The 18,496-nt window shown below is 39.7% G+C and overlaps 1 protein-coding gene across 5 annotated transcripts in view; it reads left to right on the plus strand.

Moving 5' to 3' along the window:
* dot1l (DOT1-like histone H3K79 methyltransferase) overlaps positions 1-18,496 on the plus strand; it is a 92,868-nt gene that overhangs the window by 37,300 nt on the left and 37,072 nt on the right. For all 5 annotated transcript variants that reach the window (XM_080213134.1, XM_080213135.1, XM_080213136.1 and 2 more), the window contains 10 exons: positions 4,209-4,315; positions 5,130-5,171; positions 5,405-5,482; positions 5,956-6,184; positions 7,233-7,346; positions 11,352-11,443; positions 12,477-12,578; positions 14,448-14,585; positions 15,141-15,266; positions 17,306-17,790. In XM_080213134.1, the coding sequence (XP_080069260.1) occupies positions 4,209-4,315; positions 5,130-5,171; positions 5,405-5,482; positions 5,956-6,184; positions 7,233-7,346; positions 11,352-11,443; positions 12,477-12,578; positions 14,448-14,585; positions 15,141-15,266; positions 17,306-17,790 (1,513 nt within the window). The remainder of the gene's footprint in view (positions 1-4,208; positions 4,316-5,129; positions 5,172-5,404; positions 5,483-5,955; positions 6,185-7,232; positions 7,347-11,351; positions 11,444-12,476; positions 12,579-14,447; positions 14,586-15,140; positions 15,267-17,305; positions 17,791-18,496) is intronic.

An 18,496-nucleotide genomic window follows, 5' to 3' on the forward strand; every position in this document is an offset into this window, starting at 1 on the left:
ACGTAAGAATAGGAGCAGGAGTAGGCCATCTAGCCCTTCAAGCCTGCTCTGCTGTTCAATAAGATCATGACTGATCTGAAGTGGATCAGTTCCACTTTCCCGCTTTCTCCCCATAACCCTTAATTTCCTTGTCTGTCAAAAACCTATCTACCCATAACTTAAATATATTTAGCAAGGTAGCCTCCACCACTTCAACGGGCAGAGAATTCCAGAGATTCACCACCCTTTGAGTGAAGAAGTTCCTCCTCAACTCCGATTTAAACTGTCCCCGCCCCCCCCTTATCTTGAGGCTGTGCCTTCTAGTTCTGCTATCCTTTCTAAGCGGGAAGAATCTCTACCTCTACCCTATCCATCCCTTTCATTATCTTATACGTCTCTGTAAGACAGTCTATTTAGTCTCTCTTCATAGTCCAGCCCTCTCATCTCTGGTATCAGCCTCGTGAACCTCCTCTGCACTCCCTCCAAGGCCAAAGTATCCTTGCACAAGTGCGGCAACCAAAACTGCGCACAGTACTCCAGCTGTGGCCTCACCAGTACCCTGTACAGTTGCAGCAAGACCTCCTACTTTTATATTCTATCCCCCTCGCTATAAAGGCTAGCATTCCATTTGCCTTCTTGATCACCTGCTGCACCTGCAGACTGGGTTTTTGCGACTCATGCACAGGGACCCCAGGTCCCCCTGCACCGTAGCATGCTGCAGCTTTTCGCCCTTTAAATAGTAATCCCTCCTACTATTATTTCTGCCAAAGTGGATAACCTCGCACTTGCTAACATAGTGAGTTGGCATAAATGAGTCTCTTTCTGATTGAAGTCAGTGACTAATGGGGTTCTGCAGGGATCTGTGCAAGGACCCTAACTTTCACGTTATATATTAATGATTTGGAAGAGAGAACTGAATGTATTATCTCCAAATTTTCAAATGATATAAAGTTGGATGGGAAGGTGATCTGTCGGGAGGATGCAGAGATTGTTCAGCGTGATTTGGACAAGCTGAGTTAATGGGCATCTACATGGCAGATGCAGTATAATGTGGATAAATATGAAGTTATCCACTCTGGTAGCAATAATAGGAAGACGGATTATTACTTGAATAGGTGTAAATTGAGAGAGGTGGATACTCAACGAGACCTTGGCATCTTCGTGCATCAGTCGCTGAAAATAAGCGTGCAGATACAGCAGGCAGTAACGAAGGCATGTAGCAATATGATTTGAGTATTGGGATGGGGATGTTTTGCTGTGGTTGTATAGGGCATTGGTAAGGCCACATCTGGAGTTTTGTGTGCAGTTTTGGTATCCTTATCTGAGGAGGGATGTCCTTGCTATAGAGGGAGTGCAGTGGAGGTTTAACAGGCTGGTTCCTTGGATGGCAGGTCGGTCATATTTTGTTAGGATTATATTCAGTGGAGTTTAGAAGAATGAGAGGGGATCTCACGAAACCTATGAAATTTTCACTGGGTTAGAAAGGGTAGATTCAGAAAGAATATTCTCAATGGTGGGGGAGTCCAGAACTGGGAGTCATAGTTTGAAGAAGAGGAGCTTCAGGATATTTGAATTCGATGATCAGCCATGATCAAAATGAATAGTGAAGTAGGCTTGAAGGGCAGAATAGCCTACTCCTGCTTTTGGTTTCCATGTTTCCTCCCACAGTCAAAGATGGGTGGGTTAGGTGGTTTGGCAATGTCAAATTGCTCCTAGTGTTAGGGAGTTTAGCAGGGTAAATACTTGGGATTATGTGTATAAGGCCTCGGTGGGATTGTTGTGGGTACAGACTCGATGGGCTGAATGGCCACCTTTTGCATTGTAGGGATTCTATGTATTCTAAAGCTTCACACAGAAAGACCTGGTCATTGATGACAATTATGTACTGATATTTGGAAATATCTGTAGATGGCATGTTGGCACAGTGGTTAGTACTGTTGCCTCTCAGTAACCAGGGATCTAGGTTCAATTCTGGCCTTGGGTCACTGTGTGGAGTTTGCATGTTCTTCTCATGACACTGTGGATTTCCTCCCGGTGCTGTGATTTTCTCTCACTCCAAAGATGGTACATCAGCATCCCTCACGACAACGGCATTGCAACAACTGAGTCAGTACTCAACGCCGACAGTTGAAATCTCCAGATGCAATTTTGGAACTCACCTGCTTCATCCACAATGTCTTTACCTTCAACAACCAGTTCTTTATCTAGACATATGGAATAACCATGGGGACCAAATTCACGCCTCAATATGCCAACATCTTCATGCACAGTTTCGAAGAAGACTTCTTCAACTGATGCTGTACACTAGATACATTGACACTTTCTTCCTTTGGACTCATAGCAAACAATCACACAAATAGTTATATGATGACATCAACAAGTTCCATCCCACCATCAGACTCACCATGGACTACTGTCCAGATTCAGTTGCATTCTTGGTCACGTGTCTCCATCAAGGACAGTCACCTCAGCACTTCACTGTACTGCAAACCTATGGATAACCTCACGATGCTCCACTTCTCCAGCTTCCACCCTAAACACATTAAAGAAGTCATTCCCTACAGACACCCTCCATGTACACAGGATCTCTGCTGCACAGGGTGGCATGGTAGCATAGTGGTTAGCACTGCTGCTTCACAGCTCCAGGGACCTGGGTTTGATTCCTGGCTGGGGTCACTGTCTGTGTGGAGTTGCACATTCTCCTCTTGTCTGCGTAGGTTTCCTCCCACAGTCCAAAGATGTGCCATGCTAAAAAAAAGTCCCTTGGAACCCTGAGGTGTGTAGGTTAGAGGGATTAGTGGGTAAATATATAGGGATATGAGGGTAGGGCCTGGGTGGGATTGTGGTTGGTGCAGACTCAATGGGCCAAATGGCCTCTTTGTGCACTGTAGGGTTTGTATGATTCTATGAGGATCCTAACAGACACCTAGATGCTGAAAGATGCCCTCACAAGAACAGGATATGGCACTCGACTCGTCGACAGTTCTGACGCGCCATAGCGCAAAACTGCATCAACCTCCCTCCTCAGAAGACGAACACTGGACGAGTATCCTTCGTCGTCCAGTACTTCCCTGGAGCAGAGAAGCTGTAACATCTTCTCTGGGGCCTTCAACATGTCATTGAAGACGAACATCTCGCCAACGCCATCCCCACACCCCCACTTCTTGCCTTCAAACAACCGCACAACCTCAAACAGACCATTGCCCGCAGCAAACTACCCAGCTTTCAGGAGAACAGTGACCATGACACCACACAACCCTGCCACAGCAACCTCTGCAAGATGTGCCAGATCATTGACATGGGTACCATCATCTCACATGCGAACACTATCCACCAGGTACACAGTACGTACTGTTGCAACTCGGCCAAAGTTGTCTACCTGATGCGCTGCAGGAAAGGATGTCCTGAGGTGTGGTACATTGGGGAGACAATGCAGATGCTACAACAACGGACTAATGAACACCACTCAACAATCACCAGGCAAGAGTGTTCTCTTCGTGTTGGAGAACACTTCAGCGGTCACAGGCATTCAACCTCTGACCTTTTGGGTAAGCGTTCTGAGCCAGCCTTCACGACAACGCAGAATTGCTGAGCAGAAACCGATAGCTAAGTTTCACACACGAGGATGGTCTGAACCGGGATTTTATCTGTAACCCCCACAACTAGTCTGGGAGTGCAAAATCTCCCTAACTGTTCTGGCTGCGCTTAACCCTCTCTCCACTCACATTGTCTATACCTTTTAAGACTTGATTACTCGTAAAGATTTGCATTCCAACTCATTATCTTGTAAAATTGAGTTTGTATCTATATGTGCCCTCTTTGTGAACAGAACTCCTTGTCACCTGATGAAGGGGCAGTACGCCAAAAGCTTGTGGCTTGTGCTACCAAATAAACCTGTTAGACTTTAACCTGGTGTTGTGAGACTTCTTACTGTGTTTCCCCCATTCCAACACTGGCATCTCCACATCGTGACTCCAAGATGTGCCGATTAGGTTAATTGGCTATGTTAAATTGCCCCTTAGTGTCAGGGGATTAGAACTGTAGTTACGGGACGGCAGGGGAGGCCTTGGTGGGATTGTTGTCGGTGCAGGTTTGATGGATCGAATGGCCTCCTTCTGCACTGTAGGGATTCAGTGAAATGCTTTCCAGTGAACACTAAAACTGGTAAAATTCTCTTGTACTATTGGAATCGTGAATGACCAGTATGTTTTCTGTGTTGCTTTTCAAAGATATTGGCACTATCATGAGAGTTGTGGAGTTATCACCACTGCGAGGCTCAGTTTCGTGGACTGGTAAACCAGTCTCTTATTACCTGCATACAATTGATCGGACCATAGTAAGTATGTTGTTTTTAAGTTGTTCGGAATGTGCGGTTATTTATCGTGGTGGGGTGGGTGGTGTTATTAGTGACCTTTGCCATAGTTTTAATGGTTTTTGTGATGAGTTGTAAGAGGAGGTTTTTTGAAATGTCAGTGAAAAGTAAGCTAAAGAAAGTGAAACTTGAAAGGTGGCCTTATTTTTAAAGTTACAATTTACTTTCACTGCAAGTTTCTGTATCAATAATTGATTTACTTTTCCCACAAAGATGCCTTTTCTTTCACTGTATGCCATATTAGCTTTATGCTTAATTGAATTCTTATGTTTGCTAACTCTAATGGAGTTAATTGTCTCATCTCAATGTAGACTGAGAGACTTCGTTGGGTTGGGTCAATGGCAAGTCCTTGTTTCTTTTGGTTAGGTGCTCATGTTGGTAGCACTGGCTGGGCTGGTTATGGGAGATTTGGGTGGGTTATGTGCTGGCCTACTGCACATGTTCCCATTTCTTTCAATGTTTCTTCAGCTTCAAGCGCAGAAGATGTAAATGATGCCACAACAGGGAGAAATATCTTGCTGCCATGAATTTGTTTAGTGACCTTGGGTTTTGGGCAGAGAATGTGAAAGGTGGGGTGGGTGGGGAATTGGAAGGGTGGGAGATCTCCTTCTGTTAGTAGAATGAGAGGTATGCCTAGACTTGAGTCCAAAGAAATGAATACACCTGCCTTGGCTTCAGTCAGCTCCAGAGTCTGTTTGCCAGAAGTTGTTGGCAATCAAGTAGTATATTATTTTCAAGACATAACAATAAGAAAGCAAAACTTGTTATTTCATTTCAGCTTGAAAACTACTTTTCTAGTCTCAAAAATCCAAAACTCAGGGTAAGTCGTTTTTGCTAGCTTATTGAAATTATTTCTGTCACTACGACAAGCTCATGAATTTGAGATCAAAAGGCTATTCTTGATCTAACATGTTTGTTTCTACCTCCTGGATATTAGAAGTATAATCATCTACAAAATGTATCACCTATTCTAATTTCTTCCTCTTTCCACTCCCACCCTTCCTTTACTCATTACTTACACCATGAATAATAGCAGTTTAACATTTGTTACAGGAGGAACAAGAGGCAGCTAGACGTAGACAACAAAAGGAAAATAAAGAAAATAAGAGTAGTACAACAACTCCAACCAAGGTACTGTGCAGTGTTCAGTTTGAATGAAATAAGTTTTAGCAGCCTACCTGATCAAGCCACTGCAGCAAACGCTTTGGGAATTGTAACTTGTAATTTGTCATTGGGAGTATAATTGTCCCTTTCTGATATTATTACAAGTTGGGACTTTTATATTTTGTCTGTCTGATGCCTAGAGCTGCTGTTGACGTGTGCATCGTGACTGACTGAATACTTGATTTGCAGATCAAACTAGCTGAATTTTGCTGTATTAGAATAAATGAAATAATATGCCAATGAATAATTTTTCAGCTTTTCCTGAAGTGTCCTGTTTAAACAGGATGTATCATAATAGTATAGCAGAAAATGTGGAATATGAAAGGACAAAGCATATCTATTTTACTCAGAAATGAAAGCATTTCATGATTTTAGTTTCCTGCAGTTTCAATAAATTAGATACTGCATTTTCTTTAGTGATTGTGACTTGTTATTGGCAGGATTCTGGTCCCGAGGAGGAAAAAACTGGGGTAACTGGGATTAAAAAAGCATCTTCACCTGCTAAACCACGTAAGAGTAAGATAATTAACAAAAGCAAAAGAATTGCAGTTAGAAAACGAGGCCGCCCCAAGAAAATGAGCACTGCAATTTCAAAAAGGAATACCAAGAAAAGCCAATCTGCACTGGATCTTTTACATGCTCAGACTCTGTCGGCATCCTCACCTCAGGGTAAGTCTAACATCAGCTGCAGTTCGTCATACTTCATAACTGTCGGCAAATAAAAACCTGTGCCGAGTATTTCCAGCCCTTTTTTCTGTTTTTATAGTAAATAAAAACCTTGTTTTACTTGAGTTGGCTTGCACACTGGCTTATTTTAAACTGTCACCATAAAAAGGCTTCTGTGTTCGCCAAAAAGTGTTTTTACTATATTAGCTCAGTATTCTTTAAACCAAATACATTACAAAATTTGTGATTGATTGATTGAAATGTTGTTGGCAAGTCAGAGGTAATTATTTTGAGTTGAGTGCTATGATTCTTCATTTGTAGAGGCCTTTAATGTGTCTCTTAATTTCTAATAGTGAATGTATCTAATGTTGAGGTGAGCAAATCACCTCAGTAGCTTCCACAATTTATTCAAGTAATTCTTGGAAGATGTTTGTCTCCGATTGCACGGGTTTTGAAAAGCAGTGAATTGATTTTCTCTTTCATTTACTAAATAGACATTGAGCTAAATTTAACCTGATCACTCACTGATTTGTTTTGTGGTTCCAAAAGTGCTAATTTTATGCAATTTATGTTTTAAACACTCATTCTCTACTCAATTATGTGAAGGTTATTGATACCCACGTGCAAGGATTTCTTAAGAATGTTGGATTTAGTTGGCTGCTTGATAAAGATAACTGATCACTTATTTTGCTTTTCTGATCAGTTACTGGTGAATAATATAACAGCTGTTTGTGGGATATAAGAATAAGACAAAATTGGTTTGTGTACTTACCCCAGTTACTCATGGCTGTATTCTACTTAAAAGTAATTTGGCATGGGAAACAATTGCCATTAAATTTTGTGTATGTTAATCATCTTCCAAATGTTCTAACTGCAACAGAAAAAGTTCAGTACCATTTTGGCATTGCCTGCATATACCATAGATTTGCTTCTCTAGCACTGCGACCATTTTGGAATATTGGATGGTTTGGTTGAGATTATTTGTATTGAAACTGATAATTACAAACTGATGGTTTGCCAAACCTGAAATGTGTTGCTTTTGTCTTTCCAGATGCGTACAAGTCACCTCATAGTCCATTTTACCAACTACCTCCCAAAGTGCAACGCTATTCACCCAATCAGTTTTTACTGGGTCCTACACCACCTGCACTACAGAAGCTGCTAGGTAAGTATAGCTGTGTTTTGGCATTTGTCTGATGTAACTTTATGGCTATTCTGACCTTTCTATTAATGCAAGTAAGAAGCACTGTTCTGTGCAACTTCTGCTTGTTGCTGTTCCAGTTGTTGTGTTCTATTTTCTACCTACTATTTAAGTTTTGCTTAAGGTAGTCAAAACTGTCAAACTGTTAAGTCTTTATTCATTATTTTCACCTGAAACAATTGTCTAATCAGTTCTTGATTCAATACCTTTTTGACGTAGTTATTGAAATGGTAATTAGCATGCAACTTAAATGATCATTTGAGTCTTCATTTCACTGGTGAGAATAATTGTTTCTATTTTTATAAACATTGTTGCTATGGATCTGGAGTAGAAAAGCTATCTTTCCTACTTCCACTTTAATACTGGAAAGTTGGACATGATTTAATGATAGATCTGAATGAGTAACCCTGGAATTTTGTGTTTACTGTAACCATTTTGCTCTTGATGTGTCAGAAAATTTATTAATCAATTTTACACATTGCCCACCTGTTGGAGAACTCCCAAGTACTTCACTGTCTCCTCAATTTGTTGGCATTCATGTTGGCTACCTTACCTGTTATAACTTGCCCATTTGGTTGGATGTTTCCAAAGGGCATCTTGGATTCCTTGTAAGTTTGATTGCAGTTGTTTAATGATGCAACTTGGGCTTTATAGACCTTGGAGCAGGGTTTTAGATTTTGAGCCCTGTACAACAGCCATATTTTGCCCAATCAAGGGACAAGAACTTGGCATTCTGAGAAATAAGGGTTTAACAGAGAAGAGAGAGGCCAGCAAGCATACCTATACGCCTGTTGTTCTGAGCAAGGTTATAAAGTAGAATTAAAACATGATTTGACTTATTATTGTACAGCAAGTATGTAAAATCTTGATGAGTAGGTGTAAGTTGCTGAATTTGATCATTACTCAATTTCTAGAAAATTACTTAAAAGTAGTCATGGATACAAATTTAAAAACTAGTGCTTTGGAGTCTGTATTGTTTGAAAAAATGCCAGTGACTTGGATAATATTGTTTGAACTCTGGAATTTTATTTAGATTTAACATAGAAACATCTATTAAGTTGAAATAATGCTGTAATTAGATTTGCAAAATAAAAAATTCTCTGACTAGCCAAGTAAATTAAAATTTGAGTAACTGTCATTTATGAGGACTAATAACAATGGCCTACAGATGCTGATTGTACTCTCTTGCCACCTTGACAGCAGATTGTTTAAAACACTAGATTTCTTGCAATGTGAAGTGATGCAGTGATTAGCACGAAGTCTCCCAACTTTCCCAACTAAAGTGGGCCGAGCCCCACTTTAGGATCACAAGATTAAATTTTGGGGTCACGAGCTCTGAGGCAGCAATAGCTGCTTCTGGAGCTTGCCTGAATGTTAACAGCTGCAAGACCCTGTAAATTCGTGCACTTGTTTCTAATAGTGAATGTGACTAATCAGGCCACAAATTTCTGCTCTAAGAAGGTCCTGTGAAAAAGTAAATTTTTTTCTGAAAACCCTGCAGTTTAAACCCTACTTTGCTCAACCATCTGTTTGTCTGTCAGTGTGTCTTTCTTTCTCTTTCTGTCCCACACCTCACTTCGTGCTCAACAGATGAAACCTCCACCCCCTGCTGTTCAAGTTTTGAACCTCTTGCATCTTCACCCTGAGGCTCAAAGCTTGGGATGTTAAAATGGGGTCACACTGAGGAAAAAGTTAGGGAAGCACTGGGTGAGCATGTCGGATTGGCAGCTTGCATGATATTTTTCAAAACTAATGGATTGCATATAATGCAGATTGTATATTGTGTGCTGGTCCATAAGCCCTTATTTCTATATGGATGACTGTTGTTTGAAACTGTGGTGGAAGGGCTTATCTCACAGTACCTTAGCAAAAGTGAGTTTGAGTGCAATTTGTAGTAATGCTTCCTTGACCGATGATATCAAGACAAAGATGAAACCAGTCAGACATGCTGTTTTTGCACTATTTTTTAAAAAATTATATGGGAAGATCTGGAAAATATAAAACCCATCAGACTCCTTGCACATTATTAACTAGAAACTGATGCAATGTGACAGGTCTCTTGTGGCCAAATCAGCAGATAGACCTTTGAAGCTGGGCAACCTTCATTGATCTTGGCTGAAGATTGCAGTCTACAAGACAAAAGTATTTCCCCTTCTGTATTACCCAAGCACAAGGGATGCTGCTGGTAAAATTGCGTTTATTTTTGACACCATTAGATCCACCTAAATAAGGCTAGGATTGAGTACTTTTTATTGCTGTCTCTTCACTTTAAACTATTTTCAAGACAGTGCAATTAGTCCAGAATGGGAGAGCAAAAGCAAGGTTTGAAGGAGGTTGGCGAAAGCTTGGAAAATTACGTAAGGTATTGTGGCTAAGTGAGTTGCTGATGATGGTAGTTTGGAGGGATTCAGAAGTAAAGGGTACAAGGAACAGTGTAGTGGGGGGGGGGGCCACAAAAGTAGGGTGGATTGAGATCCTGCAGGAGTTGGAAAAGAAGGATTGAAATTTTGAAAGGAGAATGCTGGTGCACTTAGCCAGTGGAATTGGGTAAGAATGAAGATTATGGATATGTAGGGGTTGACATGGACGAGCATACAGAATGCTCTTGGGCAGGGTTGATGCTTAGAGAATATGCTGGGAGTCCAGCTGTAAGAACGTGGGAACAATTCAGCTTTGAGGTCATGAAAGCATGGGTGAGAGTTTTGGTATTAGAACAGGAGAAAATTAGGTACAAGTGAAAGATATTGCCAAGGTGAAATTAATTGGTTGAGCTGGATGCCAGTGGGCAGTTTGAGATGACTGGCTGAATTAATGGACCTAAAGCTAAGGTGTTGATGGAAGATGGAAGGCTTGAATTCTCAAGTTATACTTCATTTACATCTTGATTTTTTTTATATATGTGTATGTGTATTTATGCTTGGAGAAGGTGGCAACAATCCTTATGTCAATGACACAGGTAGATCAGAATGTTGTCATTGCGCATGTTGAAACTGCCTTGTAGTTTGTCATTCAGAGTGAAAAATGATGGTTGAAGATATATTGTTAATTATACCAGAGATAAATGTGCAGGCAGAGGAGGAAGAGCCATTGCCAGGTACGTTCTCATTGATTAAAGTGGAGCATGGGTCATGGTTGTAAAAGATGAATTGCAGTGGAGAGATACTGGAGGATGATATTGTACTTGTATTAATATACGGAGAGGTTAAGGAAAATGAGGAATAGAGAGCCATGGACGCATTCCACAGGATGCAGTTTAATTTTAAGTAGTGATATTTAATGCCATGGGTGTGGCAGAACTGTAATTGTGGTTGAAGGGTTTGTGAGGAGAATTATGGTTACAATTCAATGATGCTAAGCAGGTTTCTTTCAATCATTTTCCCAATCCATGGCTAAAAGTCGAGATATCAACTCTGATCTGAGAATGCCTTACTATATCCTACTGTTAGTAATATGGCTCAGTGATTTTTATCCTCCAACTTTATTTTGTTGTATCTCTTTAGCATGACCTGTCTGGAAAGTGCCTCTTGTCATACTACACATTGGTGTAGAATGGTAGCGGTGCCCATGTATGTTGTACTGTCATTTCTTAAAAGCTTGCTTGTTAGTGTTTAACGATACTCTGAAAATGTGTTGAGATTTTGAATACTGTTCCACTTTTAGATCTGTTTTACTTGTCTTCTATTGCTAGAATGTTCCCTAGCTATTGTCTCTTCCAAAGCATCCATTTAAGTACTTGGAAGAGCAACTGTACATTTTGTTATTTATTTAACCAGTTTCAATTTTATTGAAGAAATCCATCGCCAAGTGTTCTGGATTCACTAAAGTTCAAAATGCAGTTGATGTTCTGAATATTTCCCTCCCAAATACACACTATTTGTCGTATTTTAGTTTAATGTATTTTGGTGATAGGAATGTGTTTATTTATTTTAGAGTAAGAATAATGCATTAACTAGTCTTGATCAAATACAGAGTCTTTCAGGTTACAATATCTGCAGTTCATGGCATATATGAAGACACCTCAGTACAAGACAAACTTACAGCAGTTACTGGACCAGGAAAAGGTACAACATTTGGATCACTTTTATCATAACATTTATCATGTGATTAAAAGGACAGAATATTCTGCCAGTTTTTTTTTGAGGCTTTTTTTTTCACATGAGATGTTAAACGTTGTCCCTGATTTATGGATATAAGAAATAACATGACACTTTGACCAAAGAGCAAAAGAGTTATCCCTGGTGTCCTGGCCAGTATTTTTCCATTAGCCGGCATCATTAAAACAAATGATTTTCACACTACTGCCTCTGGAAGCAGTTGTGCACAAATGGGTTGCGGTGTTTCCTATATTACAACAGCGAATCTGCTCTGCTCCTCTGTCTCTGCTTTTCCCACCTGCGAACTCCCTGTACTTTTTCCCCCTGCTTGCTCTGTCCTCTCTCTGCTCTCTTTGCCCCCCAACACTGCAATTCTATGAAATTATTCTTTTTTTAATGGATCAATTCCTCTAGGTTATTTCCTGCAAAAGTCAAATCTCCTTGATATCAAATATGATGTAGTAGCTGCAATATGAACAATGAACCTTGTTTTCCATTTGAATGTTCACCAGAAATGCCTTTGAAATGCATTGTTAATTTAGAATTCACTTTTTTTAAAATCATGACATTAGCAAAAATTTGAGGCATTTTCAAGCTAGACCACTGGAGAAGCTTTTGAGAAGTTTAGCACTAAACACTGTGCATGATCTTTAATGTAGCATCCCAATTGATGTTAAAAAAAAAGCAAATTACTGTGGATGCTGGAACCTGTAACCAAAAGAGAAAATGTTGGAAAATCTCAACCGGTCTGGCAGCATCTGTAGGGAGAGAAAAGAGCTGATGTTTCGAGTCCAGATGACCCTTTATCAAAGTTTTGACAAAGGGTTGCCCGGACTCAAAACATCAGCTCTTTTCTCTCCTTACAAATGCTGCCAGACCTGCTGAGATTTTCCAGCATTTTCTTTTTTGATACCAGTTGACGTAATTATTCCATCTTTGAATTTAAGAAAATGCAAGCCAATTGGGTAGCTGTGAGTGAAATGTAACCTTTTTTTTGCAGTTGAAGAACATGCAGTTGACAGGAACAGCACAGCAGTTGTTTCGGCACTGTCAGACACAGAAGGAAGAAGTCCGCCTTCTTTTTCAGCAAAAACTTGAAGAGGTATAAGCTATGTGGCCATATCTGTAAAATATAAAGCTACTGATAGAGGGCTGAATTTCTCTGAATATAGAATTTATTTTCCCCTTTATTGGTAAAATAGGAATTTGTGTTTCGATTGAAATCCTTCCTGGAGTTCTGAGGAAGAACCTATGGCTATGCAACACTGGCATTTTCTGTTCTTGTTTGCTTTGTACGCAGGAAGGTCTATTGCTATTATATCTGGATTTATGCTCCTATTCTCCAGACTCTCAAAAAGTAGTCATAGTTAAATTCCTCCAGGTTAATTCAGTTGTCATTCACTTCCCTTTTATAAAGGGGGACTTTTAAATATGAATCCTTTAGTAATAGGCATTCACTAACTTGGCTGTCTCAACTGAACAGCTGATGTGATGGATGGGGTGTGGAGAATTTTTCCCCTCACTCATTTTTGGCAGCACTCCTGTGAAACCCCACAAAACAGCTCAGTGTTGGAAGCAGCGGATTGGACTTTACAGTGAGCTGTTAAGGGATGGTCCTCGCTGTTCACCTTGCTCACAGCTGCTTAACAGAGTTTTTGCGGATTTTATTTTTGTGCCGAACTGATGTCTGTTTCAGCACAGTTCGTTCCACGGCGACCTGTGAGCAAGCCAAGGAAAAGCATGTCACTTCAACCGATCAGATTAAAGAATCCTGACTGGGACATATAAATTCTAAAGGAGTACTATTTAAGAAATAATACAATTTTAGTACTGTCTGCAACTTAAAGTGGTGTTTATAGAAAATAATCAGGAAAATGTACTTTGTCTTAATTTTTTATTGAATGGGGCAAGAGTGATTGGCCGAGAATTTGTTTTTTAATCATGCCAACCTCAGCTATTTTTCTTGATCAAATTTCATACTAACAGAAAATGCTGGAAAATCTCCTGTAGGCTGATAGCACCTGTGAACAGAGTTAACATTTCGAGTCAGGATAACCTGTCATCAGAGCTCCATTCTTTCTCCACAGATGCTGTCAGACTTGTAGATATTTTCCAGCCTTTTCTGTGATTTCAATATCCGTAGTTCTTTATCTCTCCACACCACATCTGCATGCCCATGAGCCAGTTTTTTAATTCGATTATTTTTAAGTTTTAATAATATTAGCTTCAGTTAACACTGCTATGAAGTTACTGTGAAAATCCCCTAGTTGCCACACTCCAGCGCCTGTTCGGGTACACTGAAGGAGAATTTAGCATGGCCAATGCACCTAACCAGCGTGACTTTCAGACTGTGGGAGAGAAACCAGAGCACCTGGAGAAAACCCATGCAGACACTGGGAGAACATGCAGACTTCACGCTTTGACTCAAGCTGGGAATCAAACCTGGGTCCCTGGCACTGACACAGCTGTGCTAACCACTGTGCCAGCATGCTGCCCAGTTTATTGACCATAACACGTGTATACCAATTTTAGTGATATGTGCAATTAATTCTCACATTTGAGGCTATTTAGTTGATGCAGGACATTTCATTGTCTAGTCTTTGGTGAGTATTAACTGAAATCAGTGATGTGTAAATTCAGATATTTGCAGATTTTAAACATGACTCTACTGAGTGATACAAAGTACTATTGGAGGACAGGAACCCAATTAATAAATATTTTGTCAGATGTCTTCAGATTGCTTCAGATGTGTTTGGATTTACCAACCAACAAGTTAATTTTCAAAATTACTTCCGTCAAAAATGTGATGCAGAATTCATCAAGAAAGATTTTTTTGTTTGGAAAATTTATTAAGCAGCAATAATGTGTATGTAAAAATTGTAGTAAAGAATTAACAATTAGCCTTCTCAATTGTGCAAAATGTTTTAAAACTATATTTTGGCCTACACCCTCTCTTTTTTTTTAATTCCAGTTGGGTATAAAGGCCATGACATTCAATGATTTACTCCAAGCACAGAAAGAGATCATTGCTCATAACAGGCAGCTAAAAGAACAGACGAAGCAGCTGGAAAAGGATAACGGTGACCTCAGGAAACACAGTCTACAGCTGGTAATTATTTAATGGGTTTCAAGTGGGATATAATTAAAACATGTCATTTTTGATTCCTGTTGCAGTCTGAGCTGCTTGACCTCTTGTCAGTCGTAATTAGGCATTCTATAATAGAAGTTATTGCCAAACTCGGTTATGAAGTATTTATAAATAAATCTTGAATTTATTAATGTTTTTGCCTTGTCATTGTGGTGCTCTTTAAAGAACTTCTGTTACAGAATTGTTAGGGATTGCAATCTACTGCACATCTTCAGTTAAGTTTGTCATCAGTTTATTATGAATTGCTGAGTTAAGATATGCTGCATTCTCTATGAAGGAGAAAATGGTCAATTTGCTATTCTGTTCTCAAAGCCAGTTAGTGATTTAGCTAGAAATGAAGATTTGGTTTCCACATGCAGCACTTCTAAAGATAAATGACTTGAGAAGAAAGACCTCTATTAATGCAGTCAGAAAAGACTATGGTTTACACATTATGGAGAATCTTGGAATATGAACATCTTTTATTTGGGTGAGGGTTAGTTAAAAGGTTTTTTACTTGGGTCATAAATGTTACAGCTGAAAGCACGATGTGAAGAGCTAAATTTGGATTGGTCTTCTCTGTCTTTGGACAACCTGCTGAAGGAGAAGCAAGCCTTGAAAAGCCAGATCTCAGAAAAACAAAGGCACTGCTTAGAACTCCAGGTAGGATAGTAACAAGCTATTACTTGTACTAATTTTCTAAAACAAGAAATTCAAAGATTTGAGTTTGGTTTCCTTGTGTAGGTGATGTCTCCTTTGGATGAATCTAAAATTACGTACATGATCGCAAATTGAAATAAAGTCCACTTTTTGGCACAGTTGTCAGTCAGATATGAGAAAGACAGACCTGCAATACTGCAAGATACTTTTGATTGATCAGTTAGCTTGCCTCATTATGTTAAGTGGGAAAAGTGGACAAGTAGCTAGGAGCTGAGATTTTTCTCCATTCAACTTTGATATACCTCTTGAGACGTATCTGAAAAGGGTGCTTCTGGTTGGAGAATCAGTGAGAAGTTTCACCTTTCCACGTACAGTTGATTTGTGTTAGGTTAAATTCAACAATATTTTTGAGTATGCCAGTGGATTCCAAGCAGTGGCTGTTTTGAACATGTGCCTACGCACCTTGGGTTTAATGCATGTCTTTAAAAGAAAAGATTACACGCTCAGTAATACAACAAACTTTACATGTGTGCATTTCTTAGCGTTAGTCTATTAAACAATTTTTTTGTATCTGACGCACTGACAAGTTCATGAAAGTTGGCAGATCTCTTATTACACAAACATGTTATTATTTAACTTGAAATTTTGTAGCTTTGGGATTGGGAGAAGAATTTATTTCCTCTCCGATAGTGCTGACCTTATTAAAATACCTGATTTCATTCCCCTTTTAGCTTTATGCATGTAGGTTCAGAGTTGAAGCTATTTCCCTAATAGCCACCGCTAACTAAAATTTAGAATCTAACAGGTAATAAGGTTAGGACGGCACGGTGGCGCAGTGGTTAGCACTGCTGCCTTACAGTGCCAGGGACCTGGGTTCACTTCCAGCCTCGGGCCACTGTCTGTGTGGGGTTTGCACATTTTCCCCGTGTCTGTGTGGATTTCCTCCCACTGTCCAAAGATGTGCAGATTAGGTGGATTGGCCATGCTAAATTGCCCCTTGGTGTCAGGGGGATTAACAGGGTAAATACGTGGCGTTGCAGGGATAGGGCTTGGGTGGGATTGTTGTTGGTGTGATCTCGATGGGCCGAATGTCATCCTCCTGCACTGTAGGGATTCTATTCTCTGAATAAATAGCCTAAATATAAATACATAAAATCTAATGAATTTTTTGGCCAATTTGACATGATTGTCGGTCCTGCAAATATTAAATTTGCCACTTCTCACAGCCATGCCCATCATCAATCACTTGATCGTTGCGTTGGCTAGGAAGTAGATAATCGTACATTTCATGCTATTACCCTGTATCAATGTAATTTTTCTGTGCGAGTTGAGGCTGGCTGTTTAGAACTACATCGTGTGAAATAATACAATGCACTTGACCCAAATGAAAGTTTATTGGACAATGCTGAAGTTCAGTTTGCTTACAATTCATACAGCTGTCAAAATAAAATGCAGCTACTTTTGAGTGTCAGTGGAGAATTTACACACTCTAAACAATTGTTGCACAACTCTGGCAATCCCAATGTGAACCAGTTGGATTCACTGAGGATTGTATCCAGAAATGCATGTTTTTATTGGAATTTATAGATATTGGCTTCATCAGATCCATTATCAACATCCCATTGTTATCAAATTAGGTTTTGCATCGTTTGTTTAGAACCATCTTCTGGATGTATGATGATCACTTATTCCATTGTCTTGTTTTAAGAGAAAGCACTTCTATAGTTTATAATGATCTATGGAGGGATTAAATTGGCTTGTAGGCATTTAAATCAAATGATTTTCAGATCAATCTGAAATTGAAATTCGGGTATTTTTTTTCAGTTTGCATCTCAGGAAAGAGGTTATGGAGCTGGTAATTTGGTGTTGCTAACAGTATCTGGGTGCTGATGGAATTTAGCTGATTTTTTTTAATACAGAACTTCATGTGTATTTGTACAGACTTTAAATATTAAACCATTTGCTGTTAATGTAATAATTTGGAAAGATGGGATTAAGAATATTACTGTTTTCCCTCTTTCTTGCCTCCCTGGCATCATTAGATAAGCATTGTGGAGTTGGAGAAGAGTCAACGTCAGCAAGAGCTAATACAACTTAAATCTTATATGCCATCAGATGATGCCTCTCTTCAGCTACGCCACAAAAACAAAAGCTATGACATGGACACAGAAAGAAATAGATATCAGCTTGAAATTGACTGTCCTAAAATACCAATGGCAAACATGAATGGTCTGAGCCCCGAACTCTCTATAAATGGAAGTGCAACACCTTTTGAAATTCACAGTTCGTTAAACCGGCCTCCTTCCAAATCTCAGAATGTATACAACACTGTGTTCCCAGACCAGGAGAATGGACTGTGCATCCCAAACCTTATGAGTAAACATAAAGCAGACCGATTACAAAGTCACTCTCTCCCTGACTACACTAGGTTTTCTCCTGCCAAAATTGCACTTCGTCGACATTTGAACCAAGATCATACTGGAGGTGAAAAGCTTGCACATGACATACAAACAGCCTGTGCTCAGAGGTCAGTGACATGCTATTTTGAAATGAAAGGGCCAAGTAATGTTACAATAAAGTGTTTTGGACTTTTCCTATCAAGCAAGTGATGAGTATTTCCACTTGAGGATATAATTTTGATTATCTGATACTAAAGATGAGGTGGAGATGCCGGCGTTGGACTGGGATGGACACAGTAAGAAGTCCAACAGGTTTGTTTGGTAGCACAAGCTTTTGGAGTGCTGCTCCTCACTCACATGATGAAGGAGCAACGCTCCGCTCTGAAATCTCGTGCTACCAAGTAAACCTGTTGGACTTTAACCTAGTGTTGTGAGACTTCTTACTGATATTAGAGGTGTTTTGTTTTTGCATGGAGTTCAATTAGCAAATGTAAATATTTGGGTGGATTTTCTAATTATCTAGTATCCAAAGCTGGTACTTTTAATGCAAGATTTTAAAATTGAAACTTTGCACAATTCTAACTGTGGTGATTAGTTGTGATCCACAAGGACCTTAGGCATCCCTCTCTCCATTAGAGGGAGACAGTTGGTTATATAGCTTGAGGAACATCATTACATGTCAATTTTGGCACAAGACAAGGAGGCATAACCTACCACAAAAATATGATCAAACAAAAAAAAAATCCAAAAACAATTTCATACCTGGCTACACCCAGGGGACCTGAACTTCCTGTGTTATGCTAGGGGCAGATCTACATGGTTCAATCCATACCT

The sequence above is a fragment of the Carcharhinus amblyrhynchos genome, chromosome 26, assembly GCF_965287045.1.
Source record: "Carcharhinus amblyrhynchos chromosome 26, sCarAmb.v2.hapA, whole genome shotgun sequence".
NCBI classification, from domain to species: Eukaryota; Metazoa; Chordata; class Chondrichthyes; order Carcharhiniformes; family Carcharhinidae; genus Carcharhinus; species Carcharhinus amblyrhynchos.